Source organism: Microcaecilia unicolor, chromosome 8 (assembly GCF_901765095.1).
Source record: "Microcaecilia unicolor chromosome 8, aMicUni1.1, whole genome shotgun sequence".
Lineage (NCBI taxonomy): Eukaryota > Metazoa > Chordata > Amphibia > Gymnophiona > Siphonopidae > Microcaecilia > Microcaecilia unicolor.
The window spans coordinates 158,447,082-158,471,074 of NC_044038.1; the positions used below are offsets into that span (position 1 = coordinate 158,447,082).

The 23,993-nt window shown below is 41.9% G+C and overlaps 2 protein-coding genes across 10 annotated transcripts in view; one reads left to right on the forward strand and one right to left on the reverse strand.

Annotated features, from left to right (window-relative positions):
• The window catches only part of FAM114A2 (family with sequence similarity 114 member A2), a 43,568-nt gene extending 31,235 nt beyond the window's left edge, over window positions 1–12,333 (reverse strand). Inside the window, exons 1-2 of one of the 6 annotated variants that reach the window (XM_030213150.1) lie at window positions 12,247–12,333; window positions 92–321 (exon numbers count right to left, since the gene is read on the reverse strand). In XM_030213150.1, coding sequence (XP_030069010.1) covers window positions 92–262 — 171 coding nt within the window. In that variant the 5' untranslated portion in view covers window positions 263–321; window positions 12,247–12,333. Of the gene's footprint in view, window positions 1–91; window positions 341–6,918; window positions 7,042–11,799; window positions 11,820–11,851; window positions 11,939–12,246 lie in introns of those variants that run through there. The other 5 variants (XM_030213152.1, XM_030213151.1, XM_030213153.1 and 2 more) reach the window with 5 other exon arrangements.
• MFAP3 (microfibril associated protein 3) lies at window positions 12,022–14,911 on the forward strand. Of its 4 annotated transcripts, none has more exons than XM_030213160.1 (3): window positions 12,022–12,105; window positions 12,995–13,455; window positions 13,971–14,911. In XM_030213160.1, exons 2-3 carry the CDS (start codon window positions 13,107–13,109, stop codon window positions 14,753–14,755), a joined length of 1,134 nt encoding a protein of 377 aa, XP_030069020.1. In that variant the 5' UTR covers window positions 12,022–12,105; window positions 12,995–13,106; the 3' UTR covers window positions 14,756–14,911. The 4 variants fall into 4 exon arrangements, with proteins under 4 accessions (XP_030069020.1, XP_030069017.1, XP_030069018.1 ...); XM_030213157.1 differs by lacking the exon at window positions 12,022–12,105 and adding an exon at window positions 12,345–12,451; XM_030213158.1 differs by lacking the exon at window positions 12,022–12,105 and adding an exon at window positions 12,348–12,544.
• The last annotated feature ends 9,082 nt before the right edge of the window (window positions 14,912–23,993 follow it).

Sequence of the window (23,993 nt, forward strand, 5' to 3'; positions counted from 1 at the left end):
CACAGGCCATCAACCAAGCTTTTAGACAGCAACGAGGTGAGAGATTCTTTTTAGCATTATAAGCCATCTACTTCCTCCAATGCAAACCTGCCTCTTCCACGTCTTCTGGGACTTGTTGCTCAGCTGAGGCCAAATCACTAGGAGGTTTGGCTTCGGGTCTTTTGCGGGTCGCTGTTACAGGTTCACCCTCATCTCGGTCACAGTTATCACCAGGGACATGCTCCTGTGCCTCTGTCACATTTTCTTCCTCCTGGCTTGCCATCTCGTTTGCACTTTTCACGTTCTGGATTCTTGTTTTGTCAGATATTTTGCAAACATTTCCTGGATCAGAAAACAAAAACTATACATATGTCATGTGGATGAAAAATTATAGCACATATTTCTGAACAGAACCACATGGCAGAAAATACCCACAAATAGTAGAAAACCCTGAAAAGAATAAACTCAATGGCCCAATTGGTCTCTGTTGTCATTTACAAAGGGGACAATTTTGAATAATCCATGTTATTTGCAAAAGGTATAGAGTCATTTTTAGCCTAATATAAATGCCAATGTACTTTGTACCTGCAACTCGTCCAGCAGCAGAGAAGGGGCAAAACAACACACGCGTATCTGAAAATCCCAGACAGGCATGCTATCTTTTAACACAACTTAAAAATGCCCATAAAACATCTCTTTTTAACCCAAATACACATTTTGCACCAGGATTCAAACAAAGCATTTTGCAAAGGTAGACACCTTTAAGAACAATCTCAAATTCAATATTTCAAATAATCCATTAGATTTTCAGCCCCAAGCAACCCCCCCACCCCCCCCCCCCACCCCAACAAGTTAGGAGCTAACTTTCAAAGTTTCGCAGGTAGATGCAAAGTCTTTATCCTGCTCTCAAAAGTGATAATGCATGCTACTTTCTATTTGAAAGCTACCCCAGAAAAAAGTACTCACAGAGATGTGTGTCTGCTTTTTCTGTAAATACTTTACCCTTAAAACATACATAGTTAAAACCTGATGTACTGTGGTTAAACATATTCCATGAGTTAAAAGGTTTTAAAATGAATGAATTTAAAAAAAAATTTTAAAAAGCATCACATACACATTTGTGCTCTCTGCCCTAACTCCATCCCTGGCAATACCTTAGCTCAATATAAATAAAATACACACAAGATGTGCAAGAATGCACTGTGGGTGAAACAATGTGCAATTATATGGAAATACTTTTAAAACAAATAGGACATATTCTTCACTCAACAAATAGTTAAGCTCTGGAACTCTTTGCCGGAGGACGTGGTAACAGTGGTTAGCCACAAACATGTGGATAAAGGTGAGCCGGTTGATATTGTGTATCTGGATTTTCAGAAGGCGTTTGACAACGTACCTCATGAAAGACTCCAGAGGAAATTGGAGAGTCATGGGATAGGAGATAGTGTTCTATTGTGGATTAAAAACTGGTTAAAAGATAGAAAACAGAGAGTAAGGTTAAATAGTCAGTATTCTCAATGGAGAAGGGTAGTTAGTGGGGTTCTCTAGGGGTCTGTGCTGGAACTGCTGCTTTTTAACATATTTATAAATGACCTAGAGATGGGAGTAACTAATGAGGTAATTAAATTTGCTGATGACACAAAGTTATTCAAAGTCATTAAATTGCGGGAGGATTGTGAAAAATTACAAGTGGAATTTACGAGACTGGGCGTCTAAATGGCAGATGACGTTTAATGTGAGGAAGTGCAATGTGATGCATGTAGGAAAGAAGAACTCAAATTATAGCTATGTCACGCAAAGTTCCACGTTAGGAGTCACGGATCAAGAAAGGGATCTAGGTGTCGTTGTTGATGATACGTTGAAACCTTCTGCTCAGTGTGCTGCTGCGGCTAAGAAAGCAATTAGAATGTTAGGTATTATTAGGAAAGGTGCCTTTGTATCGCTCCATGGTGCGACCACACCTCGAATATTGTGTTCAATTCTGGTCGCCGCATTCCAAAAAAGATATAGTGGAATTAGAAAAGGTGCAGAGAAGGGTGACGAAAATGATAAAGGGGATGGGGCGACTTCTCTATGAGGAAAGGCTAATGTGGCTAGTGCTCTTCAGCTTGGAGAAAAGGCGGCTGAGGGGAGATATGAAAGAAGTCTATATAATAATGAGTGGAGTTGACCGGGTAGATGTTTACGCTTTCCAAAAATACTAGGACTAGGGTCATGTGATGAAGCTACAATGTAGTAAAACGAATCGGAGAAAGTTTTTCTTCACTCAACGTGCAATTGGGCTCTGGAATTCGTTGCCAGAGAATGTGGTAGGGGTGGTTAGCTTAGCGGAGTTTTAAAAAGATTTGGACGGCTTCCTAAAGGAAAAGTCAATAAACCATTATTAAATGGACTTGGGAAAATCCACTATTTCTTGGATAAGCAGTATAAAATGTTTTGTACTTTTTGGGATCTTGCCAGGTATTTGTAACCTGGATTGGCCACTGTTGGAAACAGGATGCTGGGCTTGATGGACCTTTGGTCTTTCCCAGTATGGCAATACTTATGTACTTATGTATCTGGGTTTAAAAAAGGTTTGCACAAATTCCTGTAGGAAAAAGTCCACAGTCTGCTATTGAGACAGACATGGGAAGCAACTGTTTGCCCTGGGATTTGTAGTATGGAATGTTGCTACTCTGAGATTCTTCATGGAATCTTGTCACTCTTTAGGTTTCCAGAATCTTGCTATTGTTTGGAGTTCTACATGGAATGTTGCCACGATTTGGGTTTCTGCCAGGTACTTGTGACCTGACTTGGCCACTGTTTGGAAAACAGGATACTGGCTAGATGGACCATTGGTCTGACCCAGTACGGCTACTCTTATGTTCTTATGTAATTCTCAAAAAAGCCCTTTTACCTAAGTAAGTGGCTTTTGAAAATTGTTATCTTATTTCCAAACTTTTCACACATACAAATCACTGACTGGGGGAAAAAAAGCCAATAGGTTTATCAGTGAAATATTAACTTTGGCCATAGCAATAAGAGGAAACCATCAGTTTAAAGTAAATTAAATGGTTTTATACATTAGGAAAATAAACAAAATGCCATTACACCTGTGTACATTTTTCACGTTCTGATGTCTAAATCATAACAATCCAAAATGTCACAAAATATATGGGAGACAAAGGTCTAGAGATACGTATACATACTGTACCTTGGAAGTAAGGTGAAAAACAGGAGACGTGATACGAGAAACTTGAATACTTCTGTTGCATAAATGCACAGAAGGGCCTCTGTCAAAGCTCTAGAACAAGATCTTAAGAAAGGTTGTAATCTAAGGAAATGTGAGACAAGCACGGAGGATCTCCAAGAAAGAAGAAGGGGCTGCACAGATTAGTAATTGGTGTGGATGGGCAAACTGGATATGCTGTATGGCCTTTAACGGCAATCATTTTCTCTGCTTCTACAGGCCACCCTCCAATCTATCACTGTCCTGCTGAAAGGCGAATCATCTCCCTAGTTCTAGGTCTATTGACAGACTGGACTGGTTTTCCTCCAGGCTTTGTTTGAGCTTTGCAATACTTGTCATTATCCCTTGGATTCTGTAAAGGTCACACAAATTTGGGCACGAATCCCAGATCCGTATGCAAACATATGAGTTAATGAGCTGTAAATTACTGATGTTAATTGGCACCAATTACGACACACATGAATCTGCCTATGTTGTTTTATAACACAGTGTACCTAAATTGTCTTATATGTTTATTTTTATTTATTTATTGCATTTGTATCCCACATTATCCCACCTTTTTGCAGGCTCAATGTGGCTTACAGAGTGTTGTTATGATGCAACTCAAAAGGGGGTAATGGTGAGGACAGGGCCTTGGGCCTTCCTAAAATTTAAGTGCGGTTATAGAATAGCACCATTTACGCATCCAACCAGTTGCGCGACGACATTTACACCAGATTTCAGCAGACATAAGTCCTCACGCCCAAAGTTGGGTGCAGGAATTTGTACTAACCCCAGATTCTAAATAGTGCGCTTAGATTTAGGCGCTGAATTCGGCGCAGATTCTATAACACTGCATGTAACTTAATTGGCTTAACAAGCTGAGTGCTGATATCAGCACTTAAGAAGCAATAATGAGCACTAATTGGCACTGATTAGAATTTAGGTGCACAACTCGCTAAGCGTATTCTGTAACGATATGCACCGAACTGCTAACGCGTGTAGGCAAAAAAGGGCATGGTTATGGGCATTTTGTGGGCGTTCTGAAATTTAGATGCCTAGTTATAGAATATGGCCCAGTGCGCCTAATTCTACGAGCCATGTTTTAGTTGGTGTAAATGGATGCGCGCAGATTTAGGCGCTGAAATATTTAATTTTATTTTTGTTACATTTGTACCCCGCGCTTTCCCACTCATGGCAGGCTCAATGCGGCTTACATTGGGCAATGGAGGGTTAAGTGACCTGCCCAGCGCATATTCTGTAATCGGCGCCTAAATCTAGATACCGATTATAGAATACGCTTAGTCGGCACTGATTTCAGGACCAATTTTTTAGGTGTCATATATAGAATCTCCTCCTAAACGCTATTCTAGAAAGGTTGCTTAACACTAAGTGACCTTTACAGAATTGGTGCAGTGTCTAACTTTGGGCATCATTTATAGGATTCCCCTCTAAGTCTCCTGGATGGCATCATGTTGTGGGGATGCTTCACGCCGTCTTGCTTTATTGTGGGGATGATGTTAGCAGGGTGATGGCCTATGTTTTATGCCACATATTTAGGATGGAATTTAGTAAATAGCACCGAAAAGATCTACACTGAAACTGTATTCTATAAAAGGCACTGTGTGCTAAGTGCCCAATATAAAACAGCGCTTAACACCGATTCCCGCAGCCAACTTTGGGCACCCAGATTTACCCTAAGTGAAACCTGAAGTAAATATGCTGGTGCACAATCCCGGAATTTTGTAAAATCGTAACTAAATAATGGGGACAACCCCTGACTCGCCCATATTCTTCCCATGGCCACGCCCTCTTTTCGGTTGCACATTAGACAATTTTGGTGCACTTTACAGAATAGCGAGCAGGTAGAAGTGCATGCAAATCCAAATAACTGGCAATTAATGTCAATAATTAGCATTAATTGGCTCATTAAGTAATTACGTTGTGCGTCATCTCAGGATTACGCCCAAAATTTGGCATGCAAACTTCGGCAAACTTTATAGAATCCAGGGGATATTGCTTAGCATTAGAACCAAAACGTTCCACTGGTCTTAAACCACAAAACCTTCTCACACATGATGGCAGCATCCCTAAGTGATTTCCTTGCAAATACCACACTAGAGAATGATACGGGGACAGAACCCATGGGGACGGGGACAAACTTTGTTCCCGTGTCATTCTCTACTTTGAGGCTGTTAATGAATTAGACACTTATTTATATTCGAGTGATGCAGGCGATGATGCTTTCATTTTTTGGAAAAACAAGCAAAAGTGCTGGCCACAACTGGCAAAATTTGCCTGGGGGGAATCCTGTACATTCCTGTCACCAGCACATCTTTTGAGAAGACATTTTCTATTGCAGGAAGGACTGTGGAAGACAGGAGTGCTACACTGAATCCTGATTGTTGATGACTTATTATTCATCCTCAGATTACAAAATCATAACAGTGCTTACAAGGCATATTTCTCCCCCTCTAGGGTGTACAGAATGGGTTGTATTTTGTACCCCTTGACATTTTAACAGGTTGGATTAGGGTTCCTTGGGGTAGAAGTCAGCTATTGTTGGGGTTGGAAGGTTAGAGAGTGATGGGGGGAGGGGATTATTATAGTTGCTCATTGTTATTATTGTTTTCTATTTGTGATTTATAAACAACAGTTGCACAGCACATTGTTCCTTTATATAATTAAAAAAAAGTTTTTTTAATATAAAATCATAAGTGTTCGAGGCTTCTTCAGATGAGGACAGAGCCCATGGGGATGCGGAAAGAATCTGCAGGGATAGGGTGGGGATGGAGACAGAGCCTGCAGTGACACGACAGGGATGGAGATAGAACCCACAGGGACAGGGTGGGGACGATGATAAACTTTATCCCCATGTCATTCTCTACACCAGTGTTTCCTCAAGTTCAGTCCTGGAGAACTCCTTGCCAGTCAGATTTTCAGGATATCCATAATGAATATGCTTACATACACTGCCTCCATTATATGCAAATCTCTCTCATGCATATGCATTGTGGATATCCTGAAAACCTGACTGGCAAGGAGTACTCCAGGACTGAACTTGGGAAACACTGCTCTACAACACACATCAGAGGGCCTTTCTTCAGGAGTGGCTTCCTTCTTGCCATCTTCTCATACAGGCCATATTTGTGGAGAAACCCTGAAACTGTTCCAGAATCGACATTTTCCCCAGTTTCTGCTGGAAACCTCTGAAGTTCTTTAAAGTCATCTTACGACTGCACACAAGTGAATTCTAAGCACAAAAGATGTGAACACATGCAATCAAGACTTTTTGTTTTCTTAGTCTTAATTTTTTAATATTTATAATTGTTCTTCCACAATAACAGTTTAGAGAAAGCTGTGTAGCTCAGTGAAACAAACTGCTTTAAGGCATGTTGGACTGTATTTGTTAAAAAACAAAATGTGAAAAATCTATGTGTGCAAAGACCTTTGCAAGGCACTGTATGTGAACCACTGGAAATATTGATAAGTCACACCAATGTTTCCCTCAGATATGGAATGTCACAGTTTGAGGCTATTTCTGATGTACCTTGCAGGTTCCCCTGCTTTTAATGATGCATATCCACACTAAGAGATAAATATCTAATGATACACTTTATGAAATATAAAAAACCTGAGATGAAAGCCACAAAACAAACAGAAAACCACAGAAATAAAGCCACTTAATATAATGTACATGATGAGCACATAAGGTGAAAATGTACTCTTACCTGCTAATTCCCTGTCCTTGAGTCCTGCTAGACTAGTCCAGACTAGTGGGTTATGACCCTTCACAAGCTGATGGAAGCAGAGAGGCTGAAGATTCCAATGACATCAGCATAACAGGTGATGCAGCCAAGATTCTGTCCATATGCCAATACCAAAACCATCAGTAATAGAAAAAGAAAAAGAAATACTTGACAAAGCAAAATAATTGCCCTTCTTGGAAACCTCTGCAAAACCTGAAACTACTTACAATTTAGCAGCAGGCATGGAACTCAAAGACATCTCAAATCCCTCAGTCTTCCAAGGAGGGTCCTGGACTGTCTAGCAGGACTCAAAGAAAGGAAATTATCGGGTAACAGTGTTTTCCAAACTGTGCGCCACGATGAACTCACAGGGGTGCCACAGAAGGATCCTCCTCATGTCCTCCATGTGCCTCTGCAGATCATCCTCTAGCTGCTTCATCACATTGCCAGCAAGAGGCCAGAAGGCACGCACCAGCTGCAGCCTGTAGAGGTATCAGCAGGGGGAGGGGGAGAATGGAAGTGAGGCACTTCCACCCAGGGGCTTAGGCAGACCTGCCATTTTGGGTGGGCCCAGAGTTAACCTGGGTGGGCCCTTCCCACCCCCACTCCTACCCCTGTAATACATACAATATAGTTTTTTTTTAATGACCCGATGTCTGCCCATTTCTCTCTGAACCCCCTCCCCCGGTCCTAACTCAGAGCCGTTGCCTGTCGCAATTCCCATAGGTAACCTGCGCTGGCTCTGCAGGCGTCTCTCTACTACATTCCCACCAAAGAAACAAGAAGTGACATCACTGAGGGCAGAACATGATAGAGAGAAGCCTGCAGGGCTGGCGCAGCTCTGAGGTAGACCGGGAGGGGGGATTTCAGAGAGAGACGGGCAGATGCCAGGCCATGAGTGGAGAAGAGGGAGAGAGAGTAGTGAGGCACCGCCACTGATGAGTTTTGGGGGCCTCATGGGCTGCTGACTGGGTGGGCCTGTGTCTCATCAAATGCGCAAGGAGACCCTTGTGGAACTACAGTGGGGGAAATAAGTATTTGATCCCTTGCTGATTTTGTAAGTTTGCCCACTGACAAAGACATGAGCAGCCCATAATTGAAGGGTAGGTTATTGGTAACAGTGAGAGATAGCACATCACAAATTAAATCCGGAAAATCACATTGTGGAAAGTATATGAATTTATTTGCATTCTGCAGAGGGAAATAAGTATTTGATCCCCCACCAACCAGTAAGAGATCTGGCCCCTACAGACCAGGTAGATGCTCCAAATCAACTCGTTACCTGCATGACAGACAGCTGTCGGCAATGGTCACCTGTATGAAAGACACCTGTCCACAGACTCAGTGAATCAGTCAGACTCTAACCTCTACAAAATGGCCAAGAGCAAGGAGCTGTCTAAGGATGTCAGGGACAAGATCATACACCTGCACAAGGCTGGAATGGGCTACAAAACCATCAGTAAGACGCTGGGCGAGAAGGAGACAACTGTTGGTGCCATAGTAAGAAAATGGAAGAAGTACAAAATGACTGTCAATCGACAAAGATCTGGGGCTCCACGCAAAATCTCACCTCGTGGGGTATCCTTGATCATGAGGAAGGTTAGAAATCAGCCTACAACTACAAGGGGGGAACTTGTCAATGATCTCAAGGCAGCTGGGACCACTGTCACCACGAAAACCATTGGTAACACATTACGACATAACGGATTGCAATCCTGCAGTGCCCGCAAGGTCCCCCTGCTCCGGAAGGCACATGTGACGGCCCGTCTGAAGTTTGCCAGTGAACACCTGGATGATGCCGAGAGTGATTGGGAGAAGGTGCTGTGGTCAGATGAGACAAAAATTGAGCTCTTTGGCATGAATTCAACTCGCCGTGTTTGGAGGAAGAGAAATGCTGCCTATGACCCAAAGAACACCGTCCCCACTGTCAAGCATGGAGGTGGAAATGTTATGTTTTGGGGGTGTTTCTCTGCTAAGGGCACAGGACTACTTCACCGCATCAATGGGAGAATGGATGGGGCCATGTACCGTACAATTCTGAGTGACAACCTCCTTCCCTCCGCCAGGGCCTTAAAAATGGGTCGTGGCTGGGTCTTCCAGCACGACAATGACCCAAAACATACAGCCAAGGCAACAAAGGAGTGGCTCAGGAAGAAGCACATTAGGGTCATGGAGTGGCCTAGCCAGTCACCAGACCTTAATCCCATTGAAAACTTATGGAGGGAGCTGAAGCTGCGAGTTGCCAAGCGACAGCCCAGAACTTTTAATGATTTAGAGATGATCTGCAAAGAGGAGTGGACCAAAATTCCTCCTGACATGTGTGCAAACCTCATCATCAACTACAGAAGACGTCTGACCGCTGTGCTTGCCAACAAGGGTTTTGCCACCAAGTATTAGGTCTTGTTTGCCAGAGGGATCAAATACTTATTTCCCTCTGCAGAATGCAAATAAATTCATATACTTTCCACAATGTGATTTTCCGGATTTAATTTGTGATGTGCTATCTCTCACTGTTACCAATAACCTACCCTTCAATTATGGGCTGCTCATGTCTTTGTCAGTGGGCAAACTTACAAAATCAGCAAGGGATCAAATACTTATTTCCCCCACTGTATTTTCTGCTTGAGAATGAACATTGCTTCAATTGATGCCTTAATCCAACACGCCTGTGATGACTAAAAGGTTATTAGATCCTTACCTGGGCCACTAAATGGTACACATGATCAGATCCATGTTAAATTGTACAGCGCTGTGTAATCCTAGTAGCGCTTTAGAAATGTCAAGAAGTAGTAGTAGTAGATTTCCAAAAGGAATTAGTGACCTGCAGATAATGAATGAGAGCCCTACAAATATCTAACTTAAGCAGTGTTATCTGACTCTTTTTGGAAGATCTCTGGAAAGAAGCAAGGGACCTAGAATAGATGACAACTAGAAAAACTGGCTTGACCATTTAAGCAAGGAATGAAAGGCCTCATCAAAGCCACAAAATTCAGATCCACTTAGCTAAGGCCATTTTCTAAACTGGACCCCCACCCCCCACACACACCCCAGAGTCAACCAGAAAAAGGATAATAATCCAACTACCAGGAGACAGCCAGCCTCAACCACTCGATACAGGCCACAGTGTGTAATCAAGAGAGCTAGATCTGTTACCAGAATAATCCTGCTGCATCAGTCCAACATGCACCATCTGCTGAAGGCAGAGAAATACTGACAGAATCTTGGCTACAACACTTGTTATACTGAAGTCACCATTGGAATCTTCAGCTTCTCTGCCTCCATCTACTGCTGAAGGGACATAACCCACTAGTCTGGACTGGTCCAGCAGGATGATAAGGAATATTGTTTTACTGTGCATAGTGATATATTACCTTGACACATTTTCTAATTATCAAAGGTAAATTCATTTCAGCAGGGTTTCTACAAATCCCACTGCTGTCTCCATGGTCCTCGTGCATTTTATATAAATATCCTTAACAGCAAAATGATGAAAGATATTGAGTGGCCTAGTGGTTAGGGTGGTGGACTTTGGTCCTGGGGAACTGAGTTCAATTCCCACTTCAGGCACAGGCAGCTCCTTGTGACTCTGGGCAAGTCACTTAACCCTCCATTGCCCCATGTAAGCCACATTGAGCCTGCCATGAGTGGGAAAGCGCAGGGTACAAATGTAACAAAAAAAAAAAATTTTCTGTATATATGTTATTTTTTAAAAAACAACACACAACTTGACAACCTTCCGAAAATTATTAAAGACTTACTTATTCATAAAGGCGTACAACAAAGATTCCCCATAACGATTCGACTCCCAAATTATTCCTATTACAACTATTATGGAGCCCTCCTATTTGTTCATCTTAATTACATCCTCATGACTGAATATTATATCTTGTCCTGATATCATTATGTTATGTTTATATATCAATCCACTTCTATTCCAATGTGATTTACTTATGCACTCTTATTTGTAACAATTGTAAAATTATTCCGTTAATATGATTGCTATGATATTCTTATGTACCTATCTGTATCTATATTCTGAAATTCTTATTCTATAATATGTATATGTCGTAACATTTTGTAAGCCACATTCAGCCTGCAAATAGGTGGGAAAATGTGAGATACAAGTGCAGCAAATAAATAAATAAATAGATAATAATTTCTGTATATATGTTATTTTGCATCTAGCTCTGGCCAGCCTGCAGGTGACCAGCAGGAGGCACATGCGCACTTCCTTGCAATAATCCTGCAAATGAAAGCTGGCAGCAGCAAAGTTTCATAACCATAAACAGCTCAGGCTGGCAGCTATGGAATAAACAGTCACATGGCCCAACCAGACCGTCCACATGTGAGAAAGGTAATGGAAGCAGGCAGGAGAAACGTGATGAAGAGGACAAGCAAATATTCTGATAAAATGTCACCAGAACCATACTGAACTATAGCTGCACCCTATGCGACTTGTCCACTGGCATCTCCTACCCAGCACACTAGACCACTATTTGGAGCACTTTGATAAAATCTAACACTATTTTATGGAGGACTACAAATGTTTCTCCTTTAATTCCAGCTAAAAACTACATAGGAGCCATGGGCCAAACTAAAGGACTATTTTGAAACATCCAGTTCACCAGGTTCAAAGGCTTTCTAAATTGCCATATTACTGCTAAAAAAAAATTAATGGGTTCAAAGGCTTTCAGTAGAGAAAAACTTCCGAATGCTTCTTTCCTTTGAAACTAAAGATCAAATTTCTATTTTATAGGGAAAACAAAGTTTGCTCTAGGTTTAAGGGTAGCCCAGGAGACGCAATAAAAAATAGTGGGACTAATAGGTCTGAGCTGAACTAAACTGCCCAGGACCCTCACTTACACCGGCAGCTCTGAAGCTGCCCCTTCCGCTCCTCTCCACCAAGCTCACTCACCTGGTCCTAGGTGCAGAATACAAGTGTGTATTATACAACACACACTGACACCTCCCTCCAGAGGCTCAAGGCCGTGCCAACGTCACGAGTGGAGACCACGTCACGGTCAGAGAATCCAAGGAGAAAACCAAACAGAACCCCCCCCCCCCCCCCACATACGTCACAAAGAAGGCCAGGCTCAACTGGCGCCTAGTCGAGGACAAGGAAGTTGAAGATGGGGCACACCACCAGCGCTTACGTCACACTCGTTGACGGTAGGGGAAAGGAATAGGGAAAAATCACGCAAAACCTGCGCTGTGTGAACAAAATCTGCCACGTCCGTATTGTTTAGTGCCTACTGCATAGGCGTTACATCACGGTCGAATTAAAAGCCCCCCCCCCACACACACACACACCTTTTCCTCCTACTACTGTGGTTCATTCCAGCCCAGCGAGGTTTCGCCAGCAGAGCAGGAAAGGGGTGGGGAAGGCAGAGCTGACCTCTGGCCTAGGAAGTGCTCGTAGCGTACTTCCGGGCTGTGGACTGGACTGTATGAAAGTTCTGTGACGGAAAACGGTCGGTTTTGTTTGTAATTACTTGTCGGCACAGGAGAAAAAGGGGTGAGCGGTTCAGTGAACTGTGGCTGTGAAAGTGGGAGGAGTATATAGGTTGCTTAATAGCAGCGAGAAAGACCTAACTACATAACCAGTGGGGTAAGAGAGCGCGGCCTGAAGCCGGCACCCCCGGGAAGAGCTTCCAGCTCTAGTTTCATATACCGCTAAGCCAAGTCACCTGTCCCCGCCTGCTAGCATTTATACTTAGCTCTTCTGGGTCTCAGAGTTCAGAGCATAGCAAATCTCACTATGTTATTTGTAACTGTGGTATTTGGTCTGTTGTTGGTTTCACTTTAGCTTCTTGTCGCTGCCTTTCACTGCTTAAGGGTGTTCGTAGGGAGTAGACTAGCTCCCTCGCCCTGGCTAGATAAGAAATTTATATAATCGCAAACTTCTTTCATGCTCGGGGCATTCTGTCATGAATTCCAAAAACAAAAACTGAACGATCGGAAATAGCAAAATCTCAGCCATCGGTATTTCTGGTATTCTCATATCAGTTAATTTAAGGACCTTAATCTAGCACTGCTTTCCTGTATTTTGTTTTTGCAGAGGAATAGCTCTGGAGCGCTGCTTACTTGAAAAGATCAAACCATGGCTGAACAAAAGAAAACCTGACCTTTGAACCAATGAAGATCCCCGGTTAAATAACGCAGAGACCTTGATGGTCACTCTTCTGCATTATATTTTGGAGTTAATTGAACATTATTTACCATCTTCCATGAATCCCTATTGCTACTTATTTACCTTGATAGTCAACACTCATGTCTCCGCTGAATTTTTTCTAGGACATGTAGTCCTTAACAGAACTAATGCAACTGATCACAGATCCTTTCCGCACAACTTTTCTCTTTATTCTGACCAACATGGGGTTTTAGCGTCACCCACGCACCATGACATCACAGCAAAAGAAGGAACCAGCACTTTAATCGAATGCAATCTAAATTCCAGCCAGTATGAGCAAATACTTTGGTACAATTCTAAAGGACATCTGCTTGCTGAAGATGAAGGAGGTAAGGCTATGATTTGAAAACATAGTTGCCAGCCACAGTGAGTAGTGTGCTCTATTTTTTTTTTGTTGTTGCAGACCTTTTATTTCTTGTTCACTTTTATTTCATTGTCTACAAACATGTCTGGTTATTAAGTGATGCGTGCCTGTACTGGTGGTAAAATAGTTATTTGCGTTAGAATAACCAGCAGGTAGAGAATGTCCTGTCCTTTTTTTTCTTAGAAAGAATTCAGCGTTTGAGCAAACCATAAAGAACAGTGTAATTGCATTTAGACTTATTAGACCTTGTTAGAAGTGTTCATTGCAAATTTATCTAGGGATCTATTTGTTGGTCGTTGAGGAATATAATGAAAACTGCATTGTTAATTTTTTTTAAATAACCAAAACATTATTTTTGAAACATAATTGCATGCTGTAAGTAAAATAGTAGAATAAAGCACTGCATCAGTTTGTTTAAAAGCTCTACACAATTCATATATATTTACTAACTTTCTTTTTTGTTTGTGCTTGTGGCATCAGGTGGAAAATGGTTGATCTCTGACAGTGGATCCCTTAATATTACTATTGTAACCTTTGCTGATCGAGGAAGGTATACCTGTGTAGCCACCAACCTAAATGGCACCTCCATCCATACTGTCACCCTGCGGGTTGCCTTCATATCAGGAGACATGGGTATTTACTATGTAATAGTCTGCTTAATCACTTTTACCATCACTTTGATCCTTAACATTACCCGCCTGTGTATGATCAGCAGCCACCTCCGCAAGACAGAGAAGGCCATCAATGAGTTCTTCAGAATGGAAGGAGCAGAGAAGTTGCAGAAAGCCTTTGAGATTGCTAAGCGTATCCCAATCATTACCTCAGCTAAGACCCTAGAGCTAGCCAAGGTCACCCAGTTCAAGACCATGGAGTTTGCTCGCTACATTGAAGAACTAGCCAGAAGTATTCCCCTCCCACCGCTCATCCTTAACTGCAGGGCATTTGTTGAGGAAATGTTTGAGGTGGTACGGATAGATGACCCTGATCGAATTGGGGAAGGAATGAAAGAGAACCAAGCTATTGGTGCTCAAGGAGAAATCTACACTATTAACTCAGAAATTCAGCGTAGTGGCTCTCCTGTTGCAGACTCAGATGATGGGTCAGTTCATGAACAAGGCCAGGAGATAGCAGTCCAGGTTTCTATCCACCCTCAGTTTGAAACCCAAAGCATTGATACTACTGTTTCTCGTGATAGCTGCCATTCTGCCCCCTCTGACGAAGCTGTATGTACACTGAACCCACCTAAAGCTTCTATTTGTGTATGATTTTAACTGATACTTACAGAGGGAGGGCAGAAGAATCTCCAAGATGACAAGCTGGACTGGTCACTTGGCAGTCAGTAGTTTTTGTGGACTTCCATTTGGTGAATCATCAGAATCTAATAAAGCATGAAATCTGGTATCGCAGAGTTTAAATCCTTAAATATACTACTACTACTACTATTTAGCATTTCTATAGCGCTACAAGGCATACGCAGCGCTGTACAAACATAGAAGAAAGACAGTCCCTGCTCAAAGAGCTTACAATCTAATAGACAAAAAAATATACATTTTGCAATAAAACTCTGATTAGCCTGAAACCATGACTATAAATCCTACTCAATTGATTCCTTTACTCAGAATTTTAGAAAAGGAGCTTGTTCTAAGCAGCCGGGACTTTGACAGGAGTAAAGACATCACCTCCAGTATTTTCTTTTTGTTTCCAAAGAGCTCTTCATAAATAGATCAAATAGTTTAACAGCCTCCTGTAAAGCCAGATAAGCAGGTTGAGTCCCCTTCACCGTTATTTACACTGTTCCTTTATCAGCCACTAGGTGTCAACATAAAAGCAGCATTTTTTCTTTCTCTTACCCTAAAGATTGTGGTGCTTTTGCATCTCTCCTAAAAAGAAACCTAAACTGGAAGTTAAATTCAGGTCACCTGTTTAACAGCATCAATTGAGCTATCGAGCTAGCTGCAGAAACCTAGAAAAGACATTTTTGATTTATTCACATGATATACCACATCCATCAAATAAAACAAGTGGTAGTCCTTTCTAATTTCACCACTGCAGACCAGATGTATTAAGCATTTTCCCCATAGACATAAAAATGTTTATATACAGTCCATATATTCTGATTCCTCTAAGTTTCTGACAGCCATTCGCAACCTAGTCCCATTGGGTTTTCAGGATATTCACAATGAATATGCATGAGAGATTTGCATTCACTGCCTCAATTACATACAATTCTTACTCATATTTATTGTGGATATCCTGAAAACCTGATGGGACTAGGTGTGCCCAGAGGACTGGGTTTGGAATGGCTGATCTGTGAGATGCTAAGTATTTAGATAGTGATAGACGTGATACATTAGGGAGAAAAGACTAGAGTAGGACTGTGCTGACTATTAAGTTATATGTATCACAAATTTTACAAAACATAAATGTAGTCCTACTTTAATAAGACTTTGCATTAGTTTTCATAATGGGGCCAAAACTAAAAGCTGCAACCTTGTACTGTGGAAATCTCTTCCTACCATTTCTGTGCCAGCTTAAATTCTTGTCAGTTCAGGAAAGACCTATAAAGTTGGTTGTGGTTGAAATATATCCTCTTTGTTTCCATGCAGCATGTAGCTAAACAAGTTAGTTGTGCAAGCTGATGCTCTGGTCCATTGCCTTTGTGGAGCAATACATGGAATGGAGAAACATATCATATGACAAATAATACTGCACCATGGTAATACTGAATGTAATGTTATATTGCATCTGTGCAGGCAACACATTAATAGGTTTTAATACAAAATAATGTCCATTTGCTTAAAGTGCAGTGATTGAGAAGATCTCTGAATAACTATTATCCCCCCCCCCCCCCCCGAAAAAAAATCATATTGCTAATTTTAAAAGTAGAGGAGTGTGGTAGCCGTGTTAGTCCAGTCTTAAGGTTATCAATAGAAATCAAACAAAATAAAACATGGAAAAGAAAATAAGATGATACCTTTTTTATTGGACATAACTTAATACATTTCTTGATTAGCTTTCGAAGGTTGCTCTTCTTCGTCAGATCGGAAGTAAGCAAATGTGCTAGCTGACAGTGTATATAAGTGAAAACATTCAAGCATTACTATGACAGTCTGACAGGGTGGGAGGATGGGGGTGGGTAGATCTTTGTTAAGTCCTTTCTGTTGGGTGTTTGATTGAATATTTTAACACCCAACAGAAAGGACTTAAGGATCCGGGGTTCCTAGCCCATTATAAACCGTAAAGCTGTATGTCTCTGTTGATCACCCCACCCCTCACCTATCCACACCCATCCTGTTAGAATATCAATGATATGCTTTGATGTCCCCATGCATACCTCCTACCCACCCCCATCCTCCCACCCTGTCAGACTGTCATAGTAATGCTTGAATGTTTTCACTTATATACACTGTCAGCTAGCACATTTGCTTATTTCCGATCTGACGAAGAAGGGCAACCTTCGAAAGCTAATCAAGAAATGTATTGTTATGTCCAATAAAAAAGGTATCATATTTTCTTTTCCATGTTTTATTTTGTTTGATTTCTATTGATATTGATAATTTTAAAAGGAATTAGTCATAGATCAGAAAGACTGACTAAAATCATACAAAAACAATAGTCATTCCTAAACAGATTTCAGGAATTTCAAAGTGCATTGTTTTGTATTGAATAGTGATTTGCTTTACCAAATTAATAATTGCGGTTATTGACACTAGTTTTGGAGCCAGAATACCAGTTATTCAGATGGGAATATTTGCAGTATTAGGAGGTCAATCATATGTATTAGTTTTCAGTATTTGACCCATGTACAGACTACCAGATCTTGTTTCTTTGATATTCTATTATGCTGTTTCTGTATTGGCCTCTGTATACATCTGTTCTAATATGAAACCAACACCTGAAGTATTCTTTATATGGAAGATGATATAGAGGCATATTTTCAAAGCACTTAGCCTTCCAAAGTTCCATAGAAACCTATGGACCTTTGGAAGGCTAAGTGCTTTGAAAATATGCATGAAAATATGCCTCTTTGTAACCATTTTCGGTAGCTGCAGTAGATTTTGAAAGTATGGCTTATCTTCCCTTATCCAAGGACAGAAAAGAAAACTACTGGAGTTGCTGTCGAAGCCCACTCCAGCCTATCAGGATTCAGATAGACGGAAGTGGGCTCCAGTGGCAACTTCAGTAGTTGGAACGTAAGGACAGTGCCGGACGGACTTCTACAGTCTAAGTTCCAGAAATGCCAAAGAAAGACCTCGATCAAATATTTTCTGTCACATACATCGTTAGTTTAATCATGAATTGATGATGAGTGAGTCCGTTGGGCAGACTAGTTCAGGTCTTTATCCTCCATCATTTACTATGTTACTAAAACATTTCCTGTAGATTCCAGAGCTTATTTTTTTTCCACATAATTGTAAATATCTTGTATCTTTAGATATAAAACATTAGTTGTTGCTGAAAGAAACATTTTAAAATTAGGGCTTTTATATACTTCTCCAATTAATTTCTTTTGAGAATTGAAAGCATGTTGCTGGCATGCTGTTACACTTATAATCTAGGGACTTTTATCTTTCCATTATCAGGTTATAGCATAACTTGCCATCTCGTTTTGGAGAACATACAAAAGAATTTTAACAGAATGTTTTAGAATATGTGAGAAGCAAAAAAGCACCTCTTAAAGAGCTATGGATAATTTTAGAAGTACTGTAACGATTTACTTTAATATTTAACTAGACTTTGAGCCCGTAAAAACGGGCTATTATAGGAAGGGGGGGTTGAAAGGCCCGCCCCCACCGCCGAGTTCGCCGCTGCCCCTCCCCCCCCGAGTTCGGGCCCCCCCCCCCCCCCCCCCCCCACCGAGCCGTCACCACCCACCTTCCACCCAGCCGGGCCCTCGCTCTGCTATTGAAACAGCGAGGGTCCGGGAACGCAGCACTGAGCTCTGCTGAGCTGCCGACGTCGGCCTTCGTTCTTCTCTGCCTGTCCTGCCCTCGTGTGACGTAACGTCGTCGAGGGCGGGACAGAGGCAGAGAAGAAGAAGGAAGGGCGATGTCGGCAGCTCAGCAGAGCTCAGTGCTGCGTTCCCGGACCCTCGCTGTTTCAATAGTGGAGCGAGGGCCCGACCGGGTAGAAGGTGGGTGGCGGCGGCGACTCGGGTGGGGGGAGCGTTAGACGGCGGTGTCCCTCCCTCAGCAATGCGCAGTACAGACCCTCTGTGTTCCGCCCACCGTCATCACATATTGACGTGGGGGTGGGGCAGAGAAGGTCTCTACTGCGAATTTGCGAGTGAGTACGGTCACTCGCCGTTTATATGTTTGATGGTTCTTTAAGATTTCATGTTTTCCCTAATAAGGTGTTTACTTAAAGGTGTTCCTATTCCTTACAGTGTATCTATTTTAATGTTTATGCTTGTTGCCAGCACTGCTGTTGGGGTATCATAGCTCTTGCCATAACAATGAGCTGCAGTGTCATTTGCAGTAATTTTGGGGCCCTTTTACTAAAGCTTAGCACGCACTCATAGACATAGCAGACGCTAATTACTGCGCATCCTGTTTTATAACTACGGGCCACATGGTACTTAGCACAAGCTAATCTCCGTTAGCATGTGCTAAGCTTTAGTAAAAGGGCCCCTTTGATTTTATAGGGGGGAAAAAAGCTCTGTTCTCTGTCTGGTCTTATGAGTAACAGTGGGACTTGTTGGGTCTACATTTAGAGCCTCTTTAATCAAGCTGTGCTAGTTGTTCCCGTGCGGCAGTGCCAGCGAAGCCCATTCAAAGTGAATGGGCTTTGTTGGCATTGATGCACCAGGGCTTGCTAGTGTGGTTTGATAAGAGGCCCTTAGTGTAGTTAGAACACAGGTGGTGGTCTGGATAGTAACCTGCCCTAGTATGTTCTCACTCTTTAAATGGAAGGCTTGCATTTATTTGGCCAAAATTGTTTCTGTAAGAAATCATTACATATTACAGAACTAGTTTTAATGTGGTAACAGATGAAATGATATAGGTCTGACCGTCATGAATCAAATTATTCTTTTTATTTCATGTTACTTTTCATAATTAGTGTATGCTTATGGAATATTTGTTACATCTGCCAATCCAAAGATGTTGTAACAAATAACAGCCCACAGCACGAGGTTCCTATGGTTGTAATTGGGAGCAGCATTAGAAAATATTTCTTCATTGAAGGGCGTGGTCTCCCAATGGTGGTGATGAGCACAAAACCAGTAACAGAATTCAAGAAAATCTGAGCTAAGTGTAGAAGATCCACAGTTGTGGAGTAAGGAGAAAATCAAAGATCAGCTGAAGATTATGGCATTATACCAGGAATAAAATTGAGCAGCTGGTCTTTGTGGTCCTCATTTGCCATTTGTGTACTGTGTTTCCATTAACTAGATCTCCCAAGCATCCCTAATCTTTTTGGAGCACTTTGGATCAGGTACAATAAGGGTTTCTCTTCTTTAAGACCAAATATAAATTTCAGGCAAAGGTAGGACTAAAGAAGTGTGAAAGAATCTACACATTTTCTTGCACAGTGTTGAAATATTTCATCTCATGCCACAAGAAATTTACTAAAGGAAAGAAATCCACAGGAAAAAAAATGGGCAAACAAAGGGCCCTGATTACTAAGCCGCCATGTAGGCGTACAAACATTTTAGCACGCACTAATGCTAGACACCCATAATAATATAATGGGTGTCTCTATCGTTAGCGCGTGCTAAAAAGTTACCGCACATACAGCACAGCTTAGTAAACAGGACCCAAAATCTTCAGCAGAGTGTAGATTTTTTTTTTTTATCCAGAGGTGCTACATTTAGGAACTGGGGAAAGATTACACAGTGCAATTTGAGTACAAATTTTGCTACTTGTAGCATTTTTACCCTTCTAGAAGTTGCAGGCGATGAAATCCATGGACAAAAAATGTGCCATTTCAAAATTATGCAAATCACCTGCCTTATAGGTTGGGGTTTTTTTTTTGTTTTGTTTGTTGTCTTAGCACATTTCAGGAACTTGAACTATTTTGTTGTGGATCTATAATTCAATCAGCAGGTGTCACATATTTGCAGTAACACACGACTAGATGTTAGTGGTTCCTGTGATACAAGTTGTGATTAGCCATGCAAATTCTGTTACTCTGCTCCCTAGGAGCATGTCCTAAAGGGGCTATGCAGTTAAAATATAATTGTGGTTCAGGGTTCTCAAGTTCCCCCCCCCCCCTTTCAACCAAGGGCACCCACCTTATGTAGCAATGTAGCAGCCTGAATCCCTAGCTGTAGAAACTACCTCTAAGGGTGGTGAGCACCATTTTGAATCTAGTGCCAGCAGGGCCAGGATCAACTAGGGATTTCTCATTCCTTGGATCCCCTAGACCACCAGGGATAATTTGAGGCAGGGGCGTAGCCAGCCTTCCGTGGGAGAGGGGTCCGAGCCCGGGGGGAGGGAGCACATTTTAGCCCTCCCCCCGGCGCCGCCCCCCCCCCCCCCCCCACCGCCGACATTGCCGCCCCCCCTCCCGCCGTGAACCCGCCGCCGCTGCAGCCTACCTTTACTTTTGCTGGCGGGGGATCCCACTCCCCGCCAGCCGACGTCTTCTTCTTAGTCGCTTCCCGCTCTTCAATTTGTTTGCTGACGTCCTGCACGTTGTACGTGCAGGACGTCAGACTCAGAGAACAGAACTGTTCTCTGAGTCTGACGTCCTGCACGTATAATTACGTGCAGGACGTCAGCAAACAAATTGAAGTGCAGGAAGGACTGAGAAGACGTCAGCTGGCGGGGAGTGGGATCCCCCGCCAGCAAAAGTAAAGGTAGGCGGGGCGGGTTCGCCGGGAGGGGGGTCCTGGGGTGAATCTGCGGGGGCCCCGGCCCCCCCAGGCCCCACGTAGCTACGCCACTGATTTGAGGTAGGCCCAAAGAGGGGGAAGGGGGTGAAGTCTAAGTCCAGGTTCCACCTGAGAACCCCAGACGGTGATTATATTTTAACTGTACTGACCCCTTTTAAGACATGCTTACCAGGAACTTTGGGCCATGTGCTAGTAGCCCAGTGCTCTCAGGCAGAAAAAAGAAATACCAGCTTAAATGCAACAGGGCGCCTAGGTGCTATTCTGCAAATACCCGCTTAACATAGTGCAAGGGGTCTTACACAGAGGTGGAAAATGGGTAGAACACAGGTGCGTAAATTACAGAATAGTTGTTATGGCAACCTGACCCCTAGCAGTAGTACTGCAAGATTTCCATTTTGAATCTGTAAGTTAATATGCATCTCTGTTGTATTTAGGCACCCTCACACATCACCTCTCTGGTTGGTGTAACTGCGAGCACCTAAAGGTTAGGTGTGCCAGTACTGGGCTCCTAGTATAATGGAAACTAGGAGCCTAGATTCCATCTTAGAATAGGTTCCTATGGCATGGCGTTGGAGCATGTAAATGGAGATGCCCAGTTATGGAATCATTTCCTTAATGGCTATGGGACAGTTGCTTAGAATAAACAGCATTTTATATTTAATTATTTTGAGCTGTCTGAATTTAGGTAAAGTGTAACTTTTAATCACTAACAAAATCTCTTTCAAAATTAATAGAAACTTTTATTTTAAAAAAACTGTGTACTTCACAAATGTCTAATATAAAGTCTATGGAGGATATCGCCTTTCACCTTGTGATAATGGGACATGGCAGTCTGCTGCTGGTATCTTGTAGTTTGCTGTTACTAATTTTAACTGTTCTTAGCTATGTTCTGCTTTTTAGGCTAGTGGATTTGGTGAGTTGATAAAAGGATGGGAGGGAATTCTCTGAAATGAATAGCAAAGAACTAGCACACAGATTCCACTATTAAATTAACTTCCTAGAAAATGTATGAGTAAATGGCAGTGTTGTAGCACACTGATTCCAATTATTGGTATGTTGAAAGATTTTCTGAACTCTTCAGAATAGATGACCGTAATGTTTTTTATAAATAGAGATTGCATTCTTATTTATGGCTAAGGTCTGTTGAAGAAATAGCTGAATGCTTAGCTAAATGCCCACTTTGACTTATCATTTGTTTCCAAGGAGATATCTGAAAGTGTAAAAAAAAAAAACAGATGGGATTGTGAGGAAGCTAAACACACAGGCATCCTGGAGCCTGCAGTAAGTTCAGCTAAACTAGGCAGCAATCAGTAAGGATTCTATACTGTCTGCAGCTCTTCTACTTTTGCCAATTAGTAATAATATTAGTGGAATATTATGCCATGTTTTGCACAGTAGTTTTTAGTCTAGCTTGGCAGTCTAACAGTGCTTTATAATGTAGGGAACCAGCTTCATTTGCTAGGTAGAATAAGGGGATATGCATAGAAGGCTAGATTTTTGCATTTGGCACAGTGTACAGTTTATTACTACTCAATGTGCTCTGATTTCCCTTCTTTCTGGCCCTTCTTATTTTGTAGTGATGTTGGTTACTTAAGGCAGAAAAAGGGTGTAGTAAGTTTGATGGTTAGTCTTAACCATGTTCCTCTGATCCAGTGCCACGTCTAGAGGATGGGGCTCATTTGCATAAGTCATGGGCTGAAATGTGGGGTTGTGTGCAAAATCATGTGGTGGTGTATTTTCAAAGAATTAAAAGTTCCATAGTAACCTATGGAACTTAAAGTGCTTTCAAAATGAGCTCCATACTCACTAAGTGATAAGACCAGCCCTGCCTTTGCATTAACAGGGCAAAATGAAAAAGGTAGCCCAAGAAACAGAGTCAAGGTATATGTATTTTCAGTGGGATAAAATGCATACATGCCATAGATTAAAAATTATTTATAATTTAAACATATCCATTAAAAATTTCATACTGCACTTCTTCCAGCAGCTCATGAAGCCAGAATCGCACAGAAGCAAGATAGGATCTGGTCTTAATACTGGTACATTTGTAAACAAGCCACTAGATGTCTAGTAGCGCTATAAAAATGATTAGTAGTAGTAGTAGTAGTAGATGTTGCTGTTGATCAATGGCTGAGGCTCCTTCTATCTCTGTTGCTTCCCCTTGTTCTGAGACACAGAAACTCGGGTCTTCTGTACACTTGTTGCTGCTGGACATTGGTCTAGCCCTAAGCATCTCTTAAAAGCAGAACTGTGCGATTTCCTCTGTCAGGGTTAACATTTTTCTGCATTATTTTCTTACAAATCATGATACCAGTTATGTAATGGTTTACTCCCCAAAACTCCCACTTGCATAGCACAAGAATGGAGCATGGGCAGGACATAGTTCACCTGTAAATTCTATAACTTCATCAGTAAGAGTGGCAGAAACAGTCAATACAGAACTGCACAGCTGCAGTTGTGTAAGTCGGCTATAATATGCTAATGGGACAACATGAGCAGTATTTTTTTCTAAACTTATTATTATTTGTTACATCTGTATCCCACATTTTCCCACCTTTTTGCAGGCTCAACGTGGCTTACATATAACCGTTAACAGCGTTAGCTGATTCCGGTCTGAACAAATACATAGTATGAATGAATACAAAGTGATATTGTGGTAGAATGAG

Bases quoted from the DNA above. Each gene is read 5' to 3' on its own strand.
- MFAP3 (XM_030213160.1), top strand. From the start codon at position 13,107: ATGGTCACTCTTCTGCATTATATTTTGGAGTTAATTGAACATTATTTA. The intron at 13,456-13,970 runs GTAAGGCTATGA...TTGTGGCATCAG, and splicing joins GCTTGCTGAAGATGAAGGAG to GTGGAAAATGGTTGATCTCT.